A 26,627-nucleotide genomic window follows, 5' to 3' on the forward strand; every position below is an offset into this window, starting at 1 on the left:
GACAGGGGAAGGAGTAAACTTCTTGGGACCCCTATGTGCATGGGTTTTTCCTCCCCTGCTCAATTGTTTTTTTTTGCCCAACTACAAGTTTCCCTGCTATCAGAAAGAAAAAAACGAAATAAGCTTGATTTACCAACCTTTTATATTCCAGGTTCTATGTTACAAATGACCTACAGTGTATCTCATCTCCAATTTCTAAATGGAAAAAAAATAACAGAAACCAAAAACATTGTCACAGAACTGGAAATAAGCTAACAGAGGACCATTGTCAGACACTGGACAGATTTCTCCATGCCAATGGGACTTCCTTGAGAAAATGATCTTGGCCTCAAATTCTCTGAAACAAAGTGAACGGGGCCAGCAGACTGAACAAAGTAGGACACATAGAAGAAATGCACTCAGGAGAGCACAGAACACCAGGCTCTGTGTTAGATGGCAGGATGTGATATAGTAAATGAAATAACGGATGTGGCCTTGTTACCGAACCAAACTTGGGTCCACTTGGTCACGCACAGTAAAGCCAATCTACTGACACTGGGTTGTGCTGAAAGAAAGTGCAGCATTTATTGCAGGTACCAAACAAGGAGTCCAGGAAGCTAGTGCTCAAAAGACACGAACTCCCCGAAGACTTTCGGGGAAAGGTTTTTAAAGACAGGGTGAGGGAGGGGGATTGTGGGGTGTGTGATCAGCTCGTGGACATGCTTCTGATTGGCTGGTGGTGATGTAATTGGGAGTCAACATCATCAACCTTCTGGTTCCAGCCAGTCTGGGGTCTCCGTGCTTGTGGGCAGCACACAGTTAATTTCTTCCACCTGGTGGGGGTTTCAGTATCTGAAAAACAGCTCAAAGGTTATGGCTCAGGATATTGCCTATAGCTCTTGAGGAGGAACTAAAAGTCCTTGACTTTGTTTAATGGCTAAACTATTATTATTGTGTCTTGCCTGACTGTTTTCCTTTTTTCTGCAATTTCTCACTTCTCTGATTAAACTTATTCTTTGACTAAAATTTTTCTACAGTCAAAAGGCAGGCAGATGACATGGTGGGGGGGGCATCTGTTCTGGGAAGGCCCCATAGGATCCTGCTCTGTTACAGCCTCTGCCTTCATAAAACTGATAATTCAGTGAGTAGCAGACATTGGTATGGCAAAGTTCCAGAAAAGGTAGACACCAATTAATTTTTCTGTTGGAAGGGAGATTTCAGCTCATCATGAGGTTAAATGCCTTTTGTTCTGGGAAAATTACAAAAGGACCCTTTTTCCACCCAAATATAAAGTCAGTAGCCAGTCACTGTGGAGAGGAGGGACGAGGCCTGGCTGGGTGATTCTGGGTGCAAGACCCCTGCTGTCCCTCTCCTCTCCCCTAGATGTGTGGATCTTGAAGATGGGTGATTAGTTGGATGGGTGGACTTGGATTGGGGTCAGCCCTCCCTTGGGTGGGACAGGAACAAGACGTTTTCCTTTACGGTGTCAAAGTTTCAGCAACATAATGGGTCAACTAGGCTAGTTCTACTGAATTCAAAGACCAGAAAATGAGCATTATTTTCTTATTGCCTTTAAAAGTCAAGTCTGAGATCCCACAGGCCAAGCAGAAACCCTTCGGCCTCAGGTGCTGCTGGTGCTCCCTCCATGCCCACCTCCCTCCTCTCCAGCCATTGAGGAGCCTCTTCGCTGCTTTAGGTCCCCACTTGCTCATGACACTGTCATCTGCTCTATTTGTGCCATTCACTTCCACCAGCTGACACCTGGTTACTGGCTTGTGTGTCTTCTGCCTGCTCCGCGAGGATACAGTCTCCACGAGGGCAGGGATTGTATGTATTTTGGGCACGCTGCAGCCTGGAAAAGGGTCTAGAAGGATGTCCGGCATGTATTTTGGATTCAGTTGACATCTGCTTTGTGAATGAGAGGCATGGTTGTCACTAATGCAGTGTCCACCACCCAGGCCTCCATGGCCCTGGAAGGCAAACACCCTCCTGCTCCCAGCCCCGTGGGGTGGGATGGGCTCGGGTGGGGTGAGCTGGAAGCCTCCCTTCACCCAGGTCCAGCCTCATCAGCTCCCCACGGTCATCCTCACCCCGCTGTATTCCCAGGGAGATGGAGAGAGAGAGGTCTGTGGGGCCCTGATCATCCTAGAACCCCAACTAGCGTCCTCCCCCCGTCTTGGGGGGATGTCTCCTGTACTGCTCTTACCCGTCTTCTCCCCACTCCACAAAGAGCCCATAATACCCACCTTCCTCCTCCCCCACCTCAAATAATCTCTTTATGTGTTTAGGCTTTTGAAAGAAAAGCCAGGGGAGAAAGTCGCCAGAGTTACCCTGAAACACCAAAGCCCCTTAAACAAGGACCAGGAAGGCTCGGATGCCTTTGGAGCTGGGAGGGAAGATCCAAGTAGGAGATGGCTCAAGAAGGACACGCTGTCAAGTGCCGCCAAAAGATCACAACAGAAATAGCCTGATCAGTGTCCACTGGATGTAGCCACCAGGAGAGACCTGGGAGAGCTGAGCTGCGAGAGGCCAGGGTGTGGCCGTGTAAGAAATACAGGGGAGTGGGGGGTGAGGGGATGGAATGGGGGTGATTAATTCAGGACCTGAGCTCAAAGCCAGCACAGTGTGAAGGGAGTAGCTGAAGGGGACCACGGGTGTTGAAAAACTTTTTTAGTTCGAATTAAAAAAATTTTTAAATGAGAAGCACTAGAGCTCGTCTGAATTTTGGGGAAGGATTTTTCAAAAGGGAGACACTGCAGTTACAGATCAGAGTCTGGTCCTGGGCCGGAGGGGGGCAGCTCTTTGTGAGGATGGCAGGATGGACGCAGCTGCAGGTGCGTGGAGATCTGCCATCTGCCTGGTGAAGTGAGGTGGGGTCTCCCGAAGTGGGAGGGGAAGCGGATGGAGGGGAGTGGCGATGGGGGGTGGAGCGTGAAGACCATGGGCGTGGTCTGACAAACAGTTGCAGAAAACCACAGGGAGCTCAGAGGACTCAAGACGGCTTGGCAGGCTGGAGGGGCGCGTATTTGTTCATTGACAGGGAGGCAAGGACAACTGCTCGCTCACCTCCACGACCCGGCAGCACCTCCTGCAAGTTATTGCCTGTCCTGAGACCACGTGGTCCAACCTCACGTAAACACTTTCCTTAACCCTTGAGGGTATTTCTGTTCTTGGCCAACAAACAATCTCTGCTTGAGAGAGAACTGCTTTCCCAATTTGGACCAAGGATTTTTTTTTGTGTGTTAAATTTATCAGCCTCCATTTCTGTGTTGATTTTATTTCCCTTTTATCATAAATCCCTATGTGCTTAGCTCTCATCATGATTTTTTAAATGTAATGTGTACATTGATAATCTTACAATTAATATTTAAACTCGATAGCCATCCATGACAAGTACACTTTGAGTTTTCATACAATTTTCCTGACTCAGCCTAATCTGAGAATGGGGACATGGGGTGATTGGGAAGATATTTTTAGACTCACTTCTTGTCTCCAATTGCAAAATAGTTACATCTTAAGGAGATGATTTTAAGGCATCTACAACCTGTATTCTGTTGCAGAAGTGTGGGCTAATTCTATCGGTGGAATTGTTTTATTGTTGTTGTTGTTTTAGAATTTTGTAAGAAATACATTTGTGCTTTTCATTGAGGAAGGATTTTTGCATTGTTTGAGTTTTACTTTTCTACCTGACTTTAAGATAACTATATATACTGAAAGGAACCACTCTGAATCACAAGGCTCATTCTGGCCTGATCCACCCAGTTTGAGGCTGTGTATCCTTGAACAGTCCTTTTCTTCTGTTTCCATCTTTATTTTTTTGTTTTGTTTTGGCTGTGCTGTACAGCATGCGGTGTCTAGTAGTTCCCCGACTAGGGATCGAACCCATGTCCCAAGCAGTGGAAGTGCAAAGTCCTAACCATTGGACCACCAGTGGGGTTATCATTACGTGTAGTGACTAAGGTCTGTGTTCTGTGCAGAGAGGCAAATGCGTTTTAACCCCATCCATCACCACATTCTCAAATTCCCCACCCTCCTTAACTGACCAAAATATATGGCTTCAATAGGTCAAAAGGGGGGAAAAATAAGTCAAAACTCATCTGGTAAAAGCTGGAAATGATGTTTTAACCAAATAGTTATATTAAATATGCATGGAGTCCCCTAGAGACCATAATACTTCCCGAGACCACAGCACAGAGGGCTTGACCAACAGGAAACTGGGGGACCCGGATCAACTGCTCAACGCAGAGTTCAGATTTGCTAGTTAGATACTAAATATAACTCAAGTCAGAGAAGAGCCAACAAACATCTGTTAAGTAGCATGTGCTAGTTTTAAAATCTGGACTTTGATAAAACCTTCTTTAAACCTCAAGAAAACTCTAATCTACAGCTATACAGACTTTGTCTTATAGGGTAAATATTTTAGGCCTTGGAACCACGTATGGTCTCCATTGCACATTATTGGTGTTTTTGCTTGGACTGTTTGTTTTGTTTACAACCCTTTAAATGCATAGAAAAACCATTCTGAGCTCACAGGCCAATTAAAAACAGGCTGAGGGCCTCAAATTGCAGGTTTAGACATTTCCAGCTATATTTAAGGTTTTTCAGCGACGAACATCTCAGTTTTTTCCAACAAGGCTCATCTGGTAATTCAACTCTTCTAACTTGACATGGAATGGTTTCCGGACCCTCTACTATCTTGAATGCCCCCTTCTTGGCATCCCGTTGCCAATGGAGTCCCTAAAACGTGTCCTCCAGGACCACACAGCACTAGAAACTTGATGTGACCGTTGTGGACTCATCTGAACTATTGCATAACCTAATTTGGAGAGAGTATTGAGAATACTGTCACCTTTTTGCATAAATTCAGTGTTTTTGTTTTGGTTGCGCTATCATCTGGGATTTGCAGTAATTTCTATAAAGAACTGCAAACATCTCTTTGTAATAAAAGTTCAGCTTTCCAGAATCAAATACAGTCTAAGGTTCCAGGTGGGGCTCAAAACACATTGCCTGAATGAACACCAGTGAAATCTTTGTATTTCTGGGAAGTAAGGATAAAGTCCTTCTGAGGGAAACGTGTCCTTTTGTGTATGAAATGAGTGTAAAACCTTTCAGGGCGAGGCTGACGGGGAACACAACGTTTAATGTATGAAAGTGTGAATCACGGAGGAGAGGTGCCTGCATCTCTATGTTGGATCTGATCCCCCATCTCTTTCGTGGGAGGCCCCAGAACAAAGATGGGTTTATTAGGAAAATTCACTTATATTTAAAGATCTTATCCTTGCTTGTTATTGTGAAGCATGTTTGAATGTTAGTGTGGAAAATAGGTGTTTTTTAGACACCCTTTTAAACAATTCCCCTTTTATGTACAAGAGCCCCAGAAACCCAGAAGATTCCTATCCTAGTATTTTCCCAGACTGTCAGAACGCCTGCGTTTTCTTCACTGTCGTTTGCCGTAGAAGAGAGAACTGTGGCCACTGGGGAAGATGTCAGCTCCCGCTGCCCCATCACAAAAATCCCGCAGTGACTTGTTTCCTGTTTTATCTTCAAACCTACCGGACACATCAGGCTTCACCTCAACACGCTGCTGGCACCGAAAATAACTGATTCCAGTTGGCGGAATGCTTTCTGCCATTACATCATTTACGTAGTGGTACAGCCCCCAGGCCCCAGAAGTGTGTCTGCCTCTGGCTTGTTCCCACTACTGGTTCTTCTACCCTGAAACTTAGAAGACAAACCCTTCGTTCCCCAGAGCTGCCTGAGGACGTGGAGGTGCCACTCACGTGGAAAGGACACCTCGTTTTAAGAAGAATTAAAGTGTCATTAAATAAACCCTGTCATGCTGCAGCTGAGAGGGGTAAGATGCTTCTATTTCAAGGAGTAGATACTGAGCTAGGCAGGAAAGGCGAAAGAAGTTTTTTTAAACTGGATTTCAAAATCATCTGGGACCTAACATCTTAATCTGGAAACGTACTGGATATGTCCGCACAGAGACCACCAGTCCATGTTTCAGGTGAGGATGGAAGGTGGAAATCACTCAGTCTGCCACTGGCTCACAGCTAGCATGGCGGCATCCCAAGCGGTCCCACAGCGCAGCAGCATTCTCAGAAAGAACACACACCTTGCCATTCTTGCCGTGTTACACAGAGACCTATTCTTTGGACCCTTCTAAAAAGATGTTAATAAACAGCATCTCTGCTCCAAAAAGTCCCACACACATTTATCTAGTGAACAAGTACAAACTTAGCAAGTTTAATCAATGTCTTTGCAGACAAGTGTGGATATGTATATGCATATATACATATATATATATATATCAAAATTGAGAATTTACAAGTAAGATTTGATACAATTGGTCTAGTGGTGGGTAAGTCCACAGAATAAATCTTAAGTAGGCTACATTTCCTTTGGTGGCATTTTTAGTAATTCAGTTCTACTGCACAGAAAGGGATCCAAAGCTTAAATTTAGCTACTTTTGGAGGGGTCCAGTGAGAAAAAAGAACAAGGGTGGTGTTCCACAAAGCAAGCACCGCGTGTTTATGGTGATCCCGGGAGATATCAAAGTGTCTGAACTTTGTGCCTAAAAAGTATGAAAGTCACACCAGGCGTCCTGGTAGCTGTGTATATCTGCCGTCTCTGGGATGAGCTATTATAAGCAAAACATGTGGAGAAGCAAAGTTAACAGCAACATTGAATTCTGTGTGTGGTCCAAACCAAGAAGTAGGACTGAGCTCCAGATCAAAGATGCCTGAAGTGTCCAGTGTCCACCGTATGGCCTTGCTGACACTGGGGACAGTGAGGCTTGGGACACCATCTCTTCTCCTGCTCACAGGCCCTAGTGCAAGTTAGTCGAGGGGGCCGGGCAGGGCAAGCTTCCAGCACGACCGTCCTGTGGTTACCACTTCCCTGGGATGGAAACCCCACACTCGTACCAGCCCACGTAGTAGTAGGGGGTCCCAAAGCCTATGTTGCCAAAGCTGACTGGCTCCTGGCGGTACTGGCGATAGTAGCCTGGAAGGTAAAAGGAAAGAGAGGAAAGAATAATCAGTAATATTGTGATTTATAATTGGTCCTCATCTCCATTGGAGCACAGAGCTCCTGAAGCCCTTGGAACTTCCTGAGTGACAAGAGCTATACAGGTGTGTGGAATATTATTATATTCATAGTAAACCCTGTTTCAACCACCCCGGAGTTTATGCTAATGACGTGACTTTCGGAAAGCACCTAAGGATGAGGGCTGGTCACCAGAGGAACCAACCGTGTGATTGTAGTGGGGGAACCTTCAGCCCTACCTACAACTTCCAGGGAGGAGAGAGGGGCTGGAGATGGAGTTCAATCACGAATGGCCAATGATCTCATCAACTGTGCCCAGGTAATGAAGCCTCCAGAAAACCCCCAAAGGACAGGTTTGGAGAGCTTGCAGGTTGGCGAGCACGTGGAGATTCAGGCAGGGTGGTGCTTGGAAGGGGCGTGGATGCCCCCTGCCCTTCCCCACACCTTGCCCTATGCATCTCCTCCACCCGGCTCTTCCCAAGTTACCTCCTTTTATAATAAACCGAAACTTAGTAAGTGAAATGTCTCTCTGAGTTTTGTGAGCCCCTCTAGCAAGTTAATCAAATCCAAAGAGGGGGTCATGGGAACCTCTGATTTATAGCCTGTCCTTATCAAGAAAGACAGGTGACAATGTGGACTTGTGATTGGCATCTAAAGTGGATGAAGAGGGCTTCCCTGATGGCGCAGTGGTTGAGAGTCTGCTTGCTGATGCAGGGGACATGGGTTCGTGCCTGGGTCCGGGAAGATCCCACATACCGCGGAGCGGCTGGGCCCGTGAGCCATGGCCCCTGAGCCTGCGCATCCGGAGCCTGTGCTCCGCAATGGTAGAGGCCACAACAGTGAGAGGCCTGCATATCGCAAAAATAAATAAATAAATAAAGTGGATGAAGAGGGGCAGTCTAGTAGGACTGAGGTCCAGAACTATGGCATCTGATGCTATCTCTGGGTAAATGGTTTCAGAACAGAGTTGAACTGTAGAGCTCCCACTGGTGTTGGAGAATTGCTTGGTGGTGCGGGAAAAGAACCCACACTGGGAATTGGTGTCTGTATCGTAGCATCAAAAGCACCTGAACCAACAGGAAGGATCCTCATCCTTACAACCTCCTTTCAGACAGAAGACTTCTGATAAGTTGTTCTTGCGACAAAAGTTACTTCCAAATAAATACGGCCATTTTTGTGTGGAGTCACAATACCCACCCTCTGAGGTTTATCCCAAGGATGATTTGTGGGGATAATCCAGTCTCCACATGTGTGACACAGGTAGGAAAGGGTGCTCATCAATCCTCCCTCCCTCTCCACAGAGGAAGATCGTTTTAGTCAATCACAATGGAGCACTCCCAGTAGGGCAGGCCCTGAGCTGCGCAAGCAACCTTAACCAAGATTCCCACAGAATCTGGGGCCCCTGACTTGCCTAGAACCTCAGGCCTCCAAGATGTACTTCTTGGAATCTGCGGTAGACTTTCAGATCTTTCAAGTAAATCTCTCAGAGGAAAGAATCCTGCAGCAGTTCTGACCACTTCTCCTTTCAAGAAGAAGTGATGCTCCAACCTCCTCAAAAAATGTTGGCAACTCAACAGCTGCTCTCACCCCTTTGGCCCTGTGTCCTCTTGTCAGATGAAAGGTTACCTGCCATTCCGCCAGTGAGTTTCTGATGAACCAGCACCTCTGTTCAGAGCCAAAACCATGACAACAGTCACAGAAACACAGTGAAATACAAATAAGGCATTTAATACTAACCCTGGGGCACTGCAAGATCCTGAAACAATTAAGAGATGTGGTATATTATGTATGTTTATTGTGATTGTTAATTTTCTGTGTCAACTTGGCTAGGATATGGCATCCAGCTATTTGGTCAAATATTTTTCTAGGTGTTTCTGTGGAATTATTTTCCAGATGAGATGAACATTTCCATCAGCAGACTTTAAGCAGATTACTCTCCACAATGTGGGTGGGCCTCATCCAACTAGTTGAAGGCCCTAGTAGGAAAGGACTGACTTTCCCTGAAGAGAGGGGTCTTCTGCCAGAAGCCTGCCTTTGGACTAATTGCAGCATTGGCTCTTCCCGGGGTCTCTAGCAGGCTTGCTGGCCCACCCTGTAGATTTTGGACTTGCCAGCCTCCACAATCATAGAGCCAGTTCCTTAAAATAAATCTTGTTCTCTCTCTCTCTTTCCCTCTCTCCATCTCTGTCTCTCTCTCTCTTTCTCCCATTGGTTCTGTTTCTCTGGAGAACCCTGCCTAATATACTTGTTTTACTGTTTTGTGTATTTTAATGTATCTTAATTTTTTGAAAAGGGGTAATCTTTGTACCACCTATGGTATTTTTTTTCCAAACTAAAAAATGTTAAAGATCAGAGCATCTTATATCTTAAAAAATGCCAGATCACTAGAAGTGCTGGACTTCATTCAGTTGTTCTGTTTATTTGGGGGCTTGGGGCAGTTAGTAATGTATTACAAGTTGTTAACTTTGAGATTAATACACTTATCTTCACCTTGCAATGCCATCATGAAATAGTTGATATGTGATCTCCTGAAGCATATCGTGGTTGGTTTGTATTTGTTTATTTTTTCTTTCTCTGGACTATTGTCATGGCATTCTCCACCTGGAAGGCCCTCTAATCTTTGCATGTATTTTTATGACTCAGCTCAGAGTCTGCCTCTTCTGAAAACCCTCCCTGGAAGCCTCAAGCGGCAGCCCCTGCCCTTTGAACTCAGAGAGTAACTATAATCTGCACAATTACCTGACCATGGGACAATCACGTGACATAACTCTTGTCCTTATTTGTACTTTAAGTTGCTTTTGCTCTTAGTTAACTTTCACATATTTATCCTCCCTTCCCAACTACTGACCATGTTTCCTGAGAGTAGGGGTAAGGTCTTATATTCCTGTGTGTCCCTACCTCTCCAAGGCTCACCCTAAACCCAGCATGTGGTAGGAGTATTTTGTTTCTTCCTTGTTTTTTTTTTTTTTTTTTGCAGTACGCGGGCCTCTCACTGCTGTGGCCTCTCCCGTTGCAGAGCACAGGCTCCAGACGCGCAGGCTCAGCGGCCATGGCTCACGGGCCCAGCCGCTCCACGGCATGTGGGATCTTCCCAGACCGGGGCACGAACCTGTGTCCGCTGCATCGGCAGGCGGACTCTCAACCACTGCGCCACCAGGGAAGCCCCCTCTTCCTTGTTTTTATGCTCCAAAATTCTGCTAATATCCATCTTCAAATGGTAATCCAAATGCGGAGCTACAGTGACTTTTCTCCTTATATCAGCCCTCCTCTCCACCCCCCGGCATAGTACCCTGGGCCTCTGCTCACATTACCTTGAATGGCAGGGAGGGCTTCTATGTAGGACTGAGGCCCTGTTCTTCCATCCAGGTGTGAATCCACAAATTGACAGTGGTCTTCACCTCTTCCCCAACTGTCCCCAATGCTGTAGAAGGTATCTGCATAAAGGAATACGACGCGTCAGTGACGGCTCGAGAACTGCCACAGCTGGCTGAGGGATTTGCACAAGCTTTGAAGTGGGCACATGACTTAAACTCTGTGCGTCATACCTTCCATGTTTGAAAGAGGGTGATAATGGCACCGATTTCAAAGTGTTATAAGGATTCAGCAAGATCGGGTGTGCTAAATACTTCGCAAGTGTTCATTAAATGGAAACTACTAAGATTATAGGCATTTTCAGCCTGTAGATGGGAGACCTTTCTACTCTTTGGCTTAAAAAAAAAGGAGGAAACTCTGATAAGCAGAGACTGTATTATGAAATAATTGTGAAAAGCATGAATACCTAGAAAAATAGAAGAAACTCGTTTCATACATAACTAGAAGTAGGGTGTGTGTCTGTAGCATGAGGCGCTGTCCTTGGTCCTGAACCAGAGCTGCACAGTAGGGCAAAGTTGCTTCTCTCAACCCTGGGATACCAGACATGGCTGTGTAACCTCTCCCAGGAATTCTGAACCAGAGGAGCAAAAGCACGGTGTGCAAGAGGGAAAAAAAGAGCAGCAGGAGACAAACAGACCGGTTGTAGGGAGAGGCATAGACACGGAGACATTGCAAGAGCGGGGGATGGTTGGGGAGAGTTTGACATTATCTAGAAATGATGAGCACTAGCAACCTATGACAAAATATAAACCAGCTGAGGGAACGTTTTCTTTCTTTTTAAATGTATGTACTAGGAAAATTAAAAGTTGTGCAAATTTTGAAATACAAAACAATTTTGGGTAGGTGGGTGAGTTAAAACCAGCAGGGTAGAAATGGCATTTTGAAATGTTAGTAGTTCAAGGTAAATACTTATGTTATTCTTTGCTTTAACCCCCTACCATGATGAAAACAATGTGATTTTTGGACACAGAACAAATAGTGCACCTCATATATGTTTCACCATCCACATTGTTTCTCTGTAAAGTTGTTCCAATGGCAAAAATCATAGGCGGTACCTTTCCTCAATACTTCCAGCTTACACTCATACCTTAAAGAAACTTAAAGGCCATTTTTCTTCGTTGTTAATGTTATGGGATTAACAACAAAGAAAAACAGCCTTTAAGTTTCTAACAGAATTTTGGATTTCATTCCTAAAAAGTAGTCGATTTAAAATATGTACATATATTCCTGGGTACCAGTGTAAATACTAGTCACTCCAGAATAGAGCCTGCAAAGCTGGTTTGCACTTGAGCCAGACTGAGATGTGATGGGTCCATACCTCAAATGCATTCTGATGCACCTGCTACGTCAAGTTAGCATCTGATAAACTAAAAGCTTTCCACACCTTCCCATAGCACACCATCCCTAAAGACCTACCTTTCAGGTTATCACTGAGGTAGATCTTATACCGCAGTGAATTACAAAGAACGACTCCCACAAACTTTCTGTACCACGTCCGCTTCACATACTGTCGGCCGTGGCAGTCCGTGTAGCCAGGGTCATGTTTGAAAGCAAATGGGATCCAGATGGGCTCACCACCTGGACGACACACAGCACACCTTCTAAGTCATGGCGTTTCACAGTGTTTATTCTTGCACAAAATACCAGAGAATCTGTTTTATTCACTTGGACTTCCCCTTCTCTCAGGGCTTTTCTGAGCAGTTTTCCCACCTCCCAGTGGTCTCTCTCTGTCTGTCTTTTCTCTTCTTTCTTTGTACTGAAGTACAAGTGGTGAGTTCCTTGTACCTGAATGCAGTTAACGTATTTGCATTTCTATAAAGGATTCTCAGAGTAAGAAAAAGCCTAATTTAAGCCAAGGAACATAAGCTATAATGGCAAATTTGACCTTGCAGGGCATGTCACCCTACCTCCCCACCCTCAAAATCCCTCAGCACAGGCACCTCCTGTTCTTGTCACTCATAAGACCAGCCCTGAACTTAAGCAATAGGTTTTTCTTGGTTTATTTGAAAAACAAAGTAAAATTTTGTCGTACACTTAATGCATTTTGCTATCTTTTCAGCAATTTAAAATATTCAAAGGGGTTATGAAAATAAAGTTATCTATTTTCATAGATACTGGCCACCCATAATGGTTTTTATAGATATTGGCTGCTATGGCCCTATTAAAAAAATTCCAGAACATGCTTTTCCCTAGATTAGGATGATGGGTGCAAAGAAACCATAGAAGTTGTCAGAAAATTATGAAAATACAAAAATGGTTCAGCATGTCTACTTGTAACCATAAGAATCTCATATTCAATATTCAACTTGATTACTAGAATGTCAAGTTTATCAAGAAGAGAAACTTACCTGGTGGCCTCACAACAAGCAAAGGATTATCTGTAGAATGAAAAATAAATAACTGACTTCACTATTACATCACACAACCATGCAACTGTTGAAATTTTTTTTTTGTAATTAAAAGAGCTAACCAAGCTAGAATAGATAAAGAAAGTGTAAGATTCATTTGACAGATGCCAAGACATTCCCTTAGTTTTTATTTTCTAGGCATTTCCTTTCAAGAAATACTCTTTTCCATTTATATTGTCTTGTTATTTATACAGAAGGTGTGGGTCCTTGAAGATAATATTTTGACATTGGGTACTACAAAATAATTCAACACTCATTATGTTTTAAAATGTGTCCATCTTGGGAAAACAGTTCAGTGGTTTCTTAAAAAAGTAAAAACACACACCTACTATGCAAGCCATCCATTCTACTCTTAGTATTTACCCAAGAGAAATTAAAGCATATGTCCTTAAAAATACTTGTACATGAATGCTCATGGCAGATTTATTTGTAATAGTCCAAAAGTAGGAACAATCCAATGTCTATTAACAGGTGAATAGATACAAACTGTGGCACATACAATAGAATACTGCTAAGTAATAAAAAAGAATGAACTACTTATAAATATGACAACATGGATGGATCTCAAAAGGACGCTAAGTGAAAGAAGCCAGACAAAAGAACTCACACTGTATGATTCCACTGATACAAAATTCTAGAAAGTACAAATGAATCCATAGTGACAGAAGGCCCATGAGTGGTTGTCTGAGAAGAGGGGAGAGGATGGGCACACGGGGAGGGAAGGGAGGGCTGGATTGTACAGCAGCAGGAAGAGACCATCGGGGTGATGGAGCTGTTCACCAGCATGACTGCAGTGATGGCTCCAAGGGTATAAACAGACCTCAAAACTTCCTCAGCTGTACATTTTGAGGATGAACAGTTTACTGTATTCCGTTTCTACCTCAATAAAGCTGTTTTAAAACATGTCTAGGGCTTCCCTGGTGGCGCAGTGGTTGAGAGTCCGCCTGCCGATGCAGGGGACATGGGTTCGTGCCCCAGTCTGGGAAGATCCCACATGCCGCGGAGCGGCTGGGCCTGTGAGCCATGGCCGCTGAGCCTGCGCGTCCGGAGCCTGTGCTCCGCAACGGGAGAGGCCACAACAGTGAGAGGCCCACGTACCGCAAAACAAAAAAACAAAAAAACAAAAAAAAAGCATGTCTATATCTTAGCCCAAATAGTGCCACTTAATATGAAACTACATTATAAGGGATTCTGCTTTAGAAGAAGTTCATTTTTATAAAATACAGGCCAGGTAAACATGGGCCATCCTTTTTTTTTTTTTTAATTATCATAGAGTAAAATTACTTTTTTAGGGTACACATCCTATGAATTTTTTTTTTTTTTTGCGGTACGTGGGCCTCTCACTGTCGTGGCCTCTCCTGTTGCAGAGCACAGGCTCCGGACGCGCAGGCTCAGCGGCCATAGCTCACAGGCCCATCCGCTCCACGGCATGTGGGATCTTCCCAGACCGGGGCACGAACCTGTGTCCCCTGCATCAGCAGGCGGACTCTCAACCACTGCGCCACCAGGGAAGCCCCATCCTATGAATTTTTAACACACGTATAGACTCATGGAACTCCACCACAATCACACACAGCACATTTTCATCCCCCCAAATCTGCTTTGTGCTGCCCCTTTGTACAGACCGTTCATTCTGACATCATCTGCTGTCTATAAAATAAGGCGACATACCATTAGCTATAAGTGTAAATGCTTGTTTTACTCTCCTGCTCTTAGGAAATAATCTAACCAAATGGAAGCGACAGCCACGTTAGTGTGGAGCCGACCCAGCTGGCCTTCTGTAAGTGCCTGTCTTGGGACCATGGGTACCAACTCTCCAGCCTGGCTTCCTATACAGAAAGGCTGCCAAGCCGGCACCTGCCACCATGGGCCAGCTCTGTGTGTACTGCCTCAGACCGTGACCACGGGGACATTTCACTGAAGGGCTTGAGAGCTCTGCACACCAGCATCCCAAAGGAGGGACATCCTCTGAGTGATATTGCTTGCAAGACGGACAGAATTTTAATTAGACCCTCCATATTAAGTAGAGACATTTTTGTCTCCTAGTAAAGGAAGCAACTTAGAGATCTGACTAATTGAAAGAAGCAACTGGCCCTCAGGTCACATGACATTTATGCTCTTCAGCTGTTTGTAATTAAAAAACAAAAGGAATTTATCTCTGTAACTAAATCTCTACTGATAGATTCAAACTTATCTTTCCCACACAGTTGAAAACTAGATTTTTTTCCCCCCTTTTTCATTGGAATTTGACCTTTTCACTTCCCAGGCAGTTCCAAGGAAGATTACTTTAAATTTTATTATCCAACTTTTAGCTTAGCAGAAAGAAAATCATGTTTATCTTATAAAATGACATCCAGTATGAACTGATTAAAGAGAAGAGGATTTAACTTCTTCAGTTTTTATTCTATTGTAGACATGATTTCAGATTATTTGTTTTTAAGAAAAGGAAAAAAACAAGAACATGAAGTCACCCATACCTGATTCTGTGACAAATGAGACCGAAGGGCTGATAGGTCCATAGCCGTGAGGATTTTTGGCTTGAACTTTAAAATAATACCTGAAGTTGGAAGAAAACATTTTTTGAAAGAGAACCTTGTTTAATTTTTGTGTAATGAGACAAACACCCAAACTATTCAGCACCTACCCTGTGGCAGGGTTCGAGTCCTATTTTTCACAAATGCATACACCACTGCTATTTCTTCGGGTTATTTCTAAACTTTCTCATTTTCGAATAACTTTTCAAAACAATACATGTGACTAACGGGAACAGAGGGGCATACTGGGCAAACAGGTCACTTAGATTGTGTGTGTTATTTAGAGCATCAAGGGTTGAACTGCCCCGCGCAGGCCTGTCCTTGGATGCAATGGTCTCCTCTTGTCCCGTCTTGAGTTCTACTGACGCGAGAGAGAAGCTGGAGCGGTGAAACACTTACCAAGCAGAATTCCAATCGTAACCTAATTCTAATCACTGGACTGTGTGTGAAAAAGCAGGATGTTTGACAGTGTGACGATGCAAACCCATTGTTGGCAGGGAGAAGGCTAAGCAGTCCTGAGGCTGGTCTCCTCAGGGGAACTAACATGACAGCAACGTTCTGGGTGCAGGACAAGCGCTATGCTTGGCTCGGGAGCCTTAAAGTCACTGAGTTTCCAGCTTCTGTGCCTCGAGGAAAGAGAAGCAAGTCCGGGAAGGGGAAGTGGAAAAGGCCTGGAGAGGCTTTGCTGTGGATTAATCTTTTTCTTGGAACGAAGAATGTGCTAGAAAGCACATTGTCTGAATCAGCCTGTTCATCTAGAGGGAGAATGACAAGCCAGGTAGGTTGGGAGTCCCAGAGCATCTTACTTTGGACTCTGATGAGCTATAGGACCAAAAGTGGTGATAAGAAAATACTGGAAACCAACACAGTTAAGACCCACTCTACCTACTGCTCATCTCTGTGTTGTCCTCCCCTCTGGGATTCCAGGTGTTATCTGTGCTCTCTTAGTCCCTAACTATCAATACTTCCAGGTAAAGAAGGCGGGTAAAAAAATCCCTGTGAGGGGAAGCTCTCCACCACTTCAGAGAGTTCAGAAGGAGTCTTGGTTTCCAGCCAGCAGAAGCTACACTTCAATGCTACAAAATCCTATATTTGATTGTCAGACACACAGATCACATGCACTAATTCAGATACCCTAAATTTTTAAACGGAGAATTATTTACATTTAGAGAGCAAAGGCATGTGTCCGCGGCACCTTTGTCCTGGCACCAAGCCTTCTGAGTTTCTGAGCTTCTGAGAACCCCAAGGGAGCCTCTGGTCTCACAGTTACACAGAGATATTTGACTTGGGGTTTGCTTAAACAGAAAGCAAAGAAAAGCCCATTCGGTAAAATCAAGCCTTCTTTTAAGCTTTCCAAGAAAGTATATTCACGTCTCATTTAGGACAGAATCCTTTTTTAAATTTCATTTTTTGTATAAAAAAGATATGCACAATTAAGAACATAGGAATTCCCAAATCTCAATTCACTCAGCATTTCGTGTTTTCTCAGTTGTGCGTACTTTTAACTCAGCGGTCATGGAGTTATTTAAGGCAGACTCTGCTGGCAGTTCAAACAGTGGGTTGGGCATACATCAATGATAACAGTCCAACTTTACGGATACTTCTTTTTCCTTAAAAAAATAGGAGGGCTTCCCTGGTGGCACAGTGGTTGAGAGTCCGCCTGCCGATGCAGGGGATGCAGGTTCGTGCCCCGGTCCGGGAAGATCCCACATGCCGCGGAGCGGCTGGGCCCGTGAGCCATGGCCGCTGGGCCTGCGCGTCGGAGCCTGTGCTCCGCAACGGGAGAGGCCACAACAGTGAGAGGCCCGCATACCGCAAAAAAAAAAAAAGGAAATCGAAACCTAGAGAGTGACACTGATATTCAGAGGCTACCGGGGACCTTTCTGTTGAATATTTCTCAAGCCGTCCCTGGAGCCAAGCTGGTACCTCTTCCCCAGCTCCACAGAGGGAAACGCCCTGTGCAGCTGAGGAGATGGCACAGGGATGACCAAGTGGCTGAGAGAGGCTATTGCGATTTCTCGGTTGTAACCATTGGGTTTTACCACTGAAACCTACGTCTTCTCCAAATCTGCCCTCCTGTCCACACAACAATTCCAGTCCTCCACAAAGCCCACAGGGCCCAGTTCTAAAGATGTATTTCCACTTGAACTCGCCTAATATGTCAAAGTAAGTTTAAATATGCTGAGCTGAAAAACAACATGGGATTAGGAAAGAAGTAAAATTCCTATTTTCGAAAACCACATTAAACTTTTTCTACGGACTAAAATGGATACTTCATACCCTGAAGAGTCTCTGTCTCACCCAAGTAACAAAAGCAATCCATGCCTTGCCTTCTTACATAAGCTTCTGGCACCTTCTTTTGAATAGCCTCCATGGTGACAAATCTTTGTACTTTAGGTATGGACTTAAAATATGAAGATTCCAGAAAGTGATTCAGGGCTGAGTTGGGTGAATAAGGTGGACAATGCCCACTTAATCTTGTCAAAAAAGAAGATTCAGTTCTAAAGAACCAAAGCCAGTTTTTACATCCTGTCTCCTCTTGGGCTGGACCGACTTCTGCGTCTCTTACGAGGACTCTGAAGGGGGACCTGAGAAGCCCTGAGGACTGTACAGAAGGTGGGGAGATGCAGCCTCCATGGGATAAGCACGTGGACGCTCCAGTGAGCCCATTGGAGATGCCCTGCGTTAGGGGAAACGCGGGGAAAAATGAGCGTCCTTACATCGTGGCACGCTTCCAGGGCTGTAAAAGCTCAGCAGCTGTTGTGGGGGGTGCGGAGGAAGCCTCTGTAGGAGGAAGCACACGCCCCGCTTTCCAGCCAGCCCACTCCCTCCGCAGGACGCACGAACCACGGGGCAGGGGCGGCTGCTGCTCCCAGCCTGTCTATCAGGGCGCCCAGTGTGGGTGGACGCAGGACTCAAGCCTCAGGGGACACTAGGGCCCTCTGGGACCGGCTGGCCCAGGCTCCAGCCTCCTCTCCTCCCCACTTCCCCATCCCCCCACTCCCCCACATCAGCCTCCCTCTCTTCCTTAAACCCACCAGCTTCCCAACACCTTTCCTGCCTGGAGCAACTTGACCTGCTCATCCACCTTCTCCAGGTGAAGTGCTGTTTATCTTACTCCCCACGGAAGCTCACGTGACTGCACGCTAACCCCCAAGCTCAGGCAGAAAGCCCCCTATCATACCCTCAGAGCCCAGTGTACTTCTCGCTCACAACACTGGCTGGGGAAAGTTCATACTTACGCGTCTATAAACCATCTGCCTCCACCAGGCTGTGCGAGCCATGAGGGGCCACGGTGTACTGTGTGCCCCTGCCCCACGTGCTCCCCACGCCCACTGCTCTCTCCTGTGTGCAGCCCGGTGCCTGGCCTGAGCAGACACTCAGTTAGCACCTACTGGTGGATCGTGGACACTCAGTCATACCTACTGAAAGAATGAATAAACCATCCTACATAACCATGCCCTGATATTATTCACAACTCAGCATCAGTTTGGTACCAAAAGTTGCCACAGGAACGCTGGACTGCGGAGGGTGCAGGAGACCGGGATTTGCAAGGAGCCATGAGGCCAAACATCCCTAAGGCCTCTTTCAGCTGATACTGAGGCTGTGCTGTAAAAACATTCACTCTGCCCACAATAAAAAAAATGGGATGTTGACTTCGTTTTCTTTAGTTTTATTCTTTTCGTAATGAATCAACTTTTCGTTACTATCAGAGAAGAAGAGCTAAGACAAGTGCTCCCTCAGTTTCCTGTGTTTTATTTGCTGGATCTCAAAATTTATAACAGTTTGTGAAAGCGCAGTGCAAGGGAGCCCAGGACACTAGCAGGCCCTGAGGAAAGTTCTCCGCTAGTGCAGAAGTCTCTCAGTGCCCAAGGACATTGTCCAGTTTCTATCCCTTTCAACACATTTCTGTTTAAGGAGAGTATTTTGTTCCAATCTCCTCTGTGTTCCTCTGACTCTATAAGAAATGGGAGACCCTGGGTCCAAGTCACTTCACGTAAAACACTTTGCTATGGAAATACAGTGGCTTGACGTGACACGGTGTGCTAGAGCCATTCTACAGGCTTCAGAGAGCCAATCATTAAATATCAGGAATTCTGCAGAGCCAGAGTTGCTCAAAATTGGCCACAGTGGGAGAAATTGGCAAATACCATAAACCAGTTGTTATTGTTTTGGGTTTTTCTTCCCAGAGAGCCAGTTTACAAGCATACCACAGCTCGACCATTGTGTTCTTTCCTGATGGCTGTTACCAGCAAAACTACATAGTATAAAAGAGGAAATGCACACTCATGCTGTTTGTACCCTCGAAACAAGTTCTGCATATTTCACACTGGGGGCTCCCTCTCAGATGGCCCTCTGGCTAGCGAGCCACTGCCCCAACTAGGTTACATGCTTCTTGTAACCGTTATTAATGGGTAGAATACATCTTTCTTGAATGATCTGAACTTGTACAGTATAGAGTCTGAGTAATTGCTGCTCCATCAATGTCACGTACAAAGCTTGTGCTGCCTAAGCCACCATGGTTTGAGTGCAAACAGATCAATCCCCTTTCAACACACAGAGCAGCCTTTCCTTCCCCAATGGTGGGTAGTTTTAGTCTCCGGAAAATAGGGAACAAAATAGAAATACAATAATCTAACAATTACGGTGCCCACAGTGCTTTCTCCTAAGAAAAATACATGACATATGGTGAGCACTCATTGATAGTCTATGAGAACTAACTAGAGAATTCAAAAGAAACCATAAAAACATTTTTGATTAATCCTTTCCTTTTCAACCTAAGGATATATCCATGACCAGGCACATAGGTCTCATTTTCTGTTTGTAAATGACCGACACATCATACCTCGTGTTTGGCTTCAGGTTCTCAATGGGCAGGTGAGTTACTGATGAAGCTTGGGTGGACCACTTGTTCCTGATGACGTCTTCATAGGATGCACTGTAAACCAAGTAACCTACAAGTGGAAGGGAGGCAGAACCCAATGAGCAACAAGGAACCACATCACACCAGAGGCATAACCCAGGGGAGGACGATGGGGAGGAAACAGTGGCGTGGAGGCAGCTCTGTGCGAGAAGTCAAGAGGGGAGTGTGTTGGGTCAGACGGGATAGAACGCTGGTACCCGCTGGTGAAACCAGATGCAGATGACGAAATTAAAGACTCTTCCTGATGACTAGCTCGTTCCCTACTTCTCTTCCGCGTCCTCATCTCCCACGTTCCCTGGCCTTCCTCATCTCCTTAGAACTGATCACGCCTGTGAACGCGCAGCAGAAGAAAAGAGCAGTGACCTCCACACAAGTTTTTAAGAAGTTCCCGGTAGAGATACATACAATTGTCCTTCACGTGAAACGAAGAAACCGTGATGGTGAACGTCGTGTGTGTGGCTGAAAGACCCCAGACTCACGGCGGGTGATCTCCTCACCTACTGTTATCGGCTCTCCTTCAGTTTCTAGTTGTTGAATATCTCTGCCTGCCCTTGACCTCGATGTCTAGTGACAACAGTCAGGAAGCTCTTTTCTCTGCCTTATCTGCTGTTAATGGGCCTCAGCGGGTGGGCCCTCAGCCCTGACACCTGCCCAGACTTCAAGGCTGCCTCATCAGGCCAAGCGAAGCTCTTGTCACAGCTTCACACATTCTTTACTTACGTTGGAAGGAAATCGTTGTCAAGTACTTTCTACGTGCCAGACATCATGCCGAATCCTTTGGATTAAGTTTTATTTTGATGAATTCTCCTGGACATAGGTTTCCCTGCCCTCATTCTGACACATGAGGAGACTGAGTCTTAGAGAGGGGGTAAAAATCTGGTCCAAGTTCACATTCGTTAATTCATTCAACAAATATTTACTGTGTGCCTTCTATGTGTCAGACACTGCACTAAGTGCTGGAAGTCAAATGGCGACTCGTTTTATCTAAAACTCCAGGAGCAGTAGGCAGGCAGGCAAACAGGATGATACAGCCGTGATGAGAACTAAGAAGGAGCGGCCCACGCGCCGGGGGATACGGGGTGGGCAGAGCTTCCCCAGGGCCCCGAAATGGGGCTGATGACTGAAGGATGGGAAGTAGCTAAGATGCATGGTGGGAGGTGGGGTGGATTCCAGGTAGAGGGAAGTCTTGGGCAAAGATGCTGAAGAGGGAGGAACCAGGAGAAGGCGGAGCCTCCGAGTGGCAGGGTGGGAGGAGGGGGCGACAAGAAATGAAGCTGAGGAAGCACAAAATGGAAAACATATGCAGAGCCCTTTGGTCACGAAGGCTTCTGCTTTTCATTCTAGAAGAAAGGGAACACGTCGAAGGGGTGACACAACAAGACTGTCTTCATCTCTCTGGTGCAAAACGGAGAACCGACAGGGTGTGGGGCATGGATGGGACGGTCTAGCTAGACAGCTGTCACAATATCCAGGTGATAGGCGGTGACAACTCAGGTTCCGTGGTGTTAATGGAAGGAAATGGATGCATGCAAGAGAAATCTGAAGGGTGAAGCTGACAGGACTTAGTGATGAACTGAATATGGAGGGGAAGTGAAAGGAGGTTTTATGATGACTCCAAAGCTTCAAGCTTGCAAAAATGCGTGGAAAAGTGAGGGCTTCTCTGAGATAGAAAGCCCAGATGAGCGGGTTTGGGGCTCTGAAGGATCCTGAGTTTGATTCTGGATACGCTGAGTGTGAGATGCTTTGGAGACATCCCGGTGATGATGTCAAGTAGACATGATTTTACTGTTTGAGGCTCAGAGGAGAGGCAGGCTGGGCCTTGAGCTATAAACCAATGACTCCTCTCCCAGATGAATTAAAACCGTGTGCGTGGGTAAAATCATGGAGCGAGAGGACACAGAGTAAGAGGAAAAGAGAACTTAGGACCAAGCCTTCGGCAAGTCCGATCTCTAATGTTTGGTCAAAGAGGGTGAGCCTGTGAGGGAGACTCGGGTTGAGAGAACTGGATCGCAGGTCAGGGAGGAAAAGATCAATAGCATCAAATGCGTCTAAGAGGCCAACAACTTTATTTAGCAACCTGTTCTCTCTGATCGCCTCCATTAAGACCTATTCTGCTGATGGGAAGAGTGGATTAGAGTCACACAGTGAATTACCGAGTGCACAGGGGGCAGAAGCAGAGGCACTGGGCTCCGAAGCCTTTCCACGCTGCTTTCTGGAGGAATTCGTTCTTCTCTTTTGTCAACAAATATCTCATGGGGACCTGGGAAGGGTGCTGCTCTCTCCACAGGGCTCCCTCCTCCTCTGAGGGCGGCCACATCAAGCCACACATGCTGCATATAACAAAGGAACAGCCTCACACATGGGCCCGAGGAGCCCTGTGTTGACGGGTCTGCCGGGCTCATCCGCCTTGAAATCAACTCCATCAGAACCCTGTGCTTCGTCCCACATGCTGCGCAGGTTTCTCTGCTTATCCTTGGGTCTGAATTTTTCTAATGTGCTTTCTGAGCACGTGTAACTCCTGCTTTCTCTGTTCTTATCAAAACCTGTCCTGAGGGCTTCCCTAGTGGCGCAGTGGTTGAGAGTCCGCCTGCCGATGCAGGGGACACGGGTTCGTGCCCTGGTCCAGGAGGATCCCACATGCCGCGGAGCGGCTGGGCCCGTGAGCCATGGCCGCTGAGCCTGCGCGTCCGGAGCCTGTGCCCCACAACGGGAGAGGCCACAGCAGTGAGAGGCCTGCGTACCGCAAAAAAAAAAAACCAAACAAACAAACAAAAAAAAAACCTGTCCTGAAAAACTCAGAGGCCATCATGTGGGTGATTTCCTATGCAGTCACTCCTGATGGAGTAACTGCCTCAATTCACTGCGACTGATCAGGGAAAGCAACGGGTCGCAGGCCTTCTCACTCTGCAGGAGTTTCATATCGTTTGGATACCACCTGGTTACATGTTGACTCAACCGCTTGTGCAAGAAAGTACAGCTGGTGGAAACTAGCAGAGCGCTCAGTATCTCACGGAGCTACTAGGACCCAGATGCCCTGCAGTGGGCCCAGAAGTGTGATGTTCTGTTTGGGTCTAGGAGGTATCTGTGTATCCACTTTGCCTCGCTGCTCTACAGCTAAAAGAGCTGGTGCTTGATTCATTTGCTGAGGAAGAGCTCCCACGATATTCTCTTTTAGCCTCTGGGGTCTAAACAGCCCTGCCTATTGCAGGGCTGTCGTGCGCTGAACTATTCCACAGTAAACAGCTTTGCAGAATCAGCACAACCTTCTATTGGGAGTGCCCGAATCCTTATAAATACTTCAGCCATATTATCTATGCTCGTGGCATGAGTACTCATGATTAGGGCACTGAGGTTTGGTTTAGGGTTAGGTGTAGGGTATGTGTTGATGAGATGACTTCAAAGGCTCCAGGGAGCTTTGGAAGGCTGGGGATGTGAAGTTAACAAGAGCATGTGTTTCAGAAGCACTCCCTCTATGGGATGATACAGGAACTGCTCCGGAGTTAAGTCCAGTGACATTTACCGGGAGTTCTCGGAAGGCTCCTCACGCTGCAGCCCTTGAGGCATGTCTAAGGTGGCTGGCGCTCTCATCCTGTATCCATCCTTCTGTTTTTCAGAAGCCCCGTGGCTGAGGTCACAGTGGTATATTTATTCTAAGTAACATCTGTTATGCAAGAGATCAAAAGCTAAATAGCTTAAGATAAGATTTTCCATTATTTTTTTTTCTGTATGCTTACTTGCTTGCTTTTCAAAATTGCCATTCATAAAATCATATTCAGTTAATAAAAGGATTTTCTGGCTGTTTTGACTACAAGCTTTCCTCCTTCCATTGATTTATTCGTTTTCTATTAGGAACATGCTGGACTTCACAGAAGCTGGCCTCTGCAGCCTCTGCAGCTCACAGGTTGTGGGGGGGGACCATCACTTACAGTTACACCAAGACTCCGCCCCTTGATCTGTACCCTCGCTGTGCCCTGGCCCTTCCAACTTCCCTGGCACAATACCCAGGCACTCTTTCCTGTGTTCCTTATCCTGGTTTTTGGGCTGCTGTGCAAACTCCATTAGAAAAGTTGTTCTTTGGATGTGCTTGGATATTTTCTTATCTTTTTTTTTTTTTTTTTTTTTTTTTTTTCGGTACGCAGGCCTCTCACTGTTGTGGCCTCTCCTGTTGCGAAGCACAGGCTCCGGACGCGCAGGCTCAGTGGCCATGGCTCACGGGCCCAACCGCTCCACGGCATGTGGGATCTTCCCAGACTGGGGCACGAACCCATGTCCCCTGCATCGGCAGGTGGACTCTCAACCACTGCGCCACCAGGGAAGCCCTTTCTTATCATTTCAAGAGATAATATTGGGGACATAATGCAAAAGCACTAAAAATTTTGAATTTGGTGAACCACACTAGCATAATAGTGACAGATAATATGTCAAACTCTGACTTACAGCACCATCCCCAGTCCCGAGTCACACACACACACATATGTTCCTTCCTCTTATGTAACTAACTGACCCAAAAAGAATCCTTTGCAAAAGAAGGGTCTATTCAAAAAAACATTAATTCTTTACTGTAAGAACTTAGCTCAAAAATTTATCCTCAAATATATCCTTGGCAGAATCAAATGAACTCATGAACATCTCACAGGCCAAGACCTAGGAGGCTCAAGATCCCTGGGCACTTTTCCATCACATCTGGGGCCCGTCTAAGGAATTCAGGGACATGGAGACTGGTCTGGAAGCACCCAGCAGACAGGGAAAGGAGGGAAGAGGCTGAGTCACGACCCCAGGGTTGACTGTGACTCCGGGTAGTGCACAGAGGAGCTCTTTCATCACCCGTGCTGTGGGATCTCGTCTTCCATGTGGCTCTGTTGACTCCCTGGCTGTTTGCAGGATTACAGAGTATAAGAGATGTGACGACATTTTGCATAGGAGGAAAGCAAGGTCCAGAGAGATGAAGTAGGTAGCTCAAAGTCATAAAAACCAATTTGGGACTCGGATTCAGGACTTCTGACTTCCGTCTAGTGCTCTTCATACTACCCAACAAAGGCTTCCCGTACTGCCCCTATTTCATCCTTTTAAAAGAAGACATCTGCGTTCATCCATCCAATTCATCATCCAGGTCAGGCATCTGTCCATCCATTTAACCTATCCATCCATCCTTGCATCCATCCATCATTCATTTATCCAATCCATCCATTCATGTATCCATCCATCCATCCCTCCATCCATCTATTTTCCATCCATCCACTCATCCATCATCCATCCATCCCTTATTGTCTGCATTTCCCACCTACTGGTTGACAGGAACTCGGAGCATCTGCCTTGGACACACCTGTTATCATATCTCCCGGGGCCGATTTGTCCCAGTCCACAATGACAAATGAGTGGCAGCCTTCCACGGCGACCACAGTGATGTTGCGGGGGGCATGCTGAGGAGGCAGGTCACTCTTCTTCAGGTCGTTTGGAATGATTTCATCCAGGCTGTCCACTTGGAAGTGATCCAGAGCATCAGTCAGAGAGCATGGGGCAGACGGGTCTTTATTTAGGTATGTCACATAAGGAGCTGGAAAAGAACAAAGATACCCAGTCAGATTGCTGAAGGCTTTCTCTGGAGGCAGAAACATGATGTCTGCTCCACGGAGTAGACCCCCCGATTCAGTCTCTTCCTGCTAAGCATCCAGGGTCATCAGCCCTGATGCCAAACTCAGACGCACATCCCTAGCTCTCTTGTATGGATCTATATATTTATATCTTTTAACATCATGGTGTCAAAACAGCTTATTGCCCCATCAACATCAGTGATTATGACCTCGGTGGTTTTGAAACATCTCTGAGCTACAATTTAATGTAACATAAGCCTGCAGCATTCTGCCATTCCTATGCCCCAAAACTTAGAAGGGTGTGAATCAGCCCGACTTAGAGTTCTCTCAACTCAGTTCATACCCTAGGCTGTCTTGGGACCAGAAAAAACCATACACTGATCAAGATACAGAGCCTTAGCCTCAGTTCTGGGTGGCCTTCCCTGGGACTTCAGGGACTCACATAACTACCTGCAATGTCTGCACAGGCCAGGCCTGAATACGCTTCTACAACATTACCGCTCAGGACGATAACAGCTACCTCACATTTATGGATAGGCTCAAGCTTTCTCTATACACGTGATCTCAGTAGATACACGGGCCCCAGAATTAAGGCAGGACAAGAACTGATAACTCACACTCCAGCTGAGCCTACGGATGCTGACAGAGGGCCCCCAAAGTAGGGGGGCAAACAGAAGCTTTTCCCTCTAGTCCACAGCTCTTCTTATTACATATGCTCTAGAAGTTAGAAAATCCAAGGAATTGGATTTGAGCTTTATACATTCAAGAC

General features: G+C 46.0%; 1 protein-coding gene across 3 annotated transcripts in view; it reads right to left on the bottom strand.

Moving 5' to 3' along the window:
* Positions 1 to 6,230: 6,230 nt before the first annotated feature.
* The window catches only part of FNDC1 (fibronectin type III domain containing 1), a 99,460-nt gene continuing 79,063 nt past the window's right edge, over positions 6,231 to 26,627 (bottom strand). For all 3 annotated transcript variants that reach the window (XM_060115000.1, XM_060114999.1, XM_060114998.1), the window contains 7 exons: positions 25,591 to 25,821; positions 20,190 to 20,298; positions 15,287 to 15,366; positions 12,750 to 12,779; positions 11,818 to 11,979; positions 10,341 to 10,463; positions 6,231 to 6,987 (listed from right to left, as the gene is read on the bottom strand). In XM_060115000.1, coding sequence (XP_059970983.1) covers positions 6,872 to 6,987; positions 10,341 to 10,463; positions 11,818 to 11,979; positions 12,750 to 12,779; positions 15,287 to 15,366; positions 20,190 to 20,298; positions 25,591 to 25,821 — 851 coding nt within the window. In that variant the 3' untranslated portion in view covers positions 6,231 to 6,871. The remainder of the gene's footprint in view (positions 6,988 to 10,340; positions 10,464 to 11,817; positions 11,980 to 12,749; positions 12,780 to 15,286; positions 15,367 to 20,189; positions 20,299 to 25,590; positions 25,822 to 26,627) is intronic.

This window comes from Mesoplodon densirostris, chromosome 12, assembly GCF_025265405.1.
Source record: "Mesoplodon densirostris isolate mMesDen1 chromosome 12, mMesDen1 primary haplotype, whole genome shotgun sequence".
Taxonomy (NCBI): domain Eukaryota; kingdom Metazoa; phylum Chordata; class Mammalia; order Artiodactyla; family Ziphiidae; genus Mesoplodon; species Mesoplodon densirostris.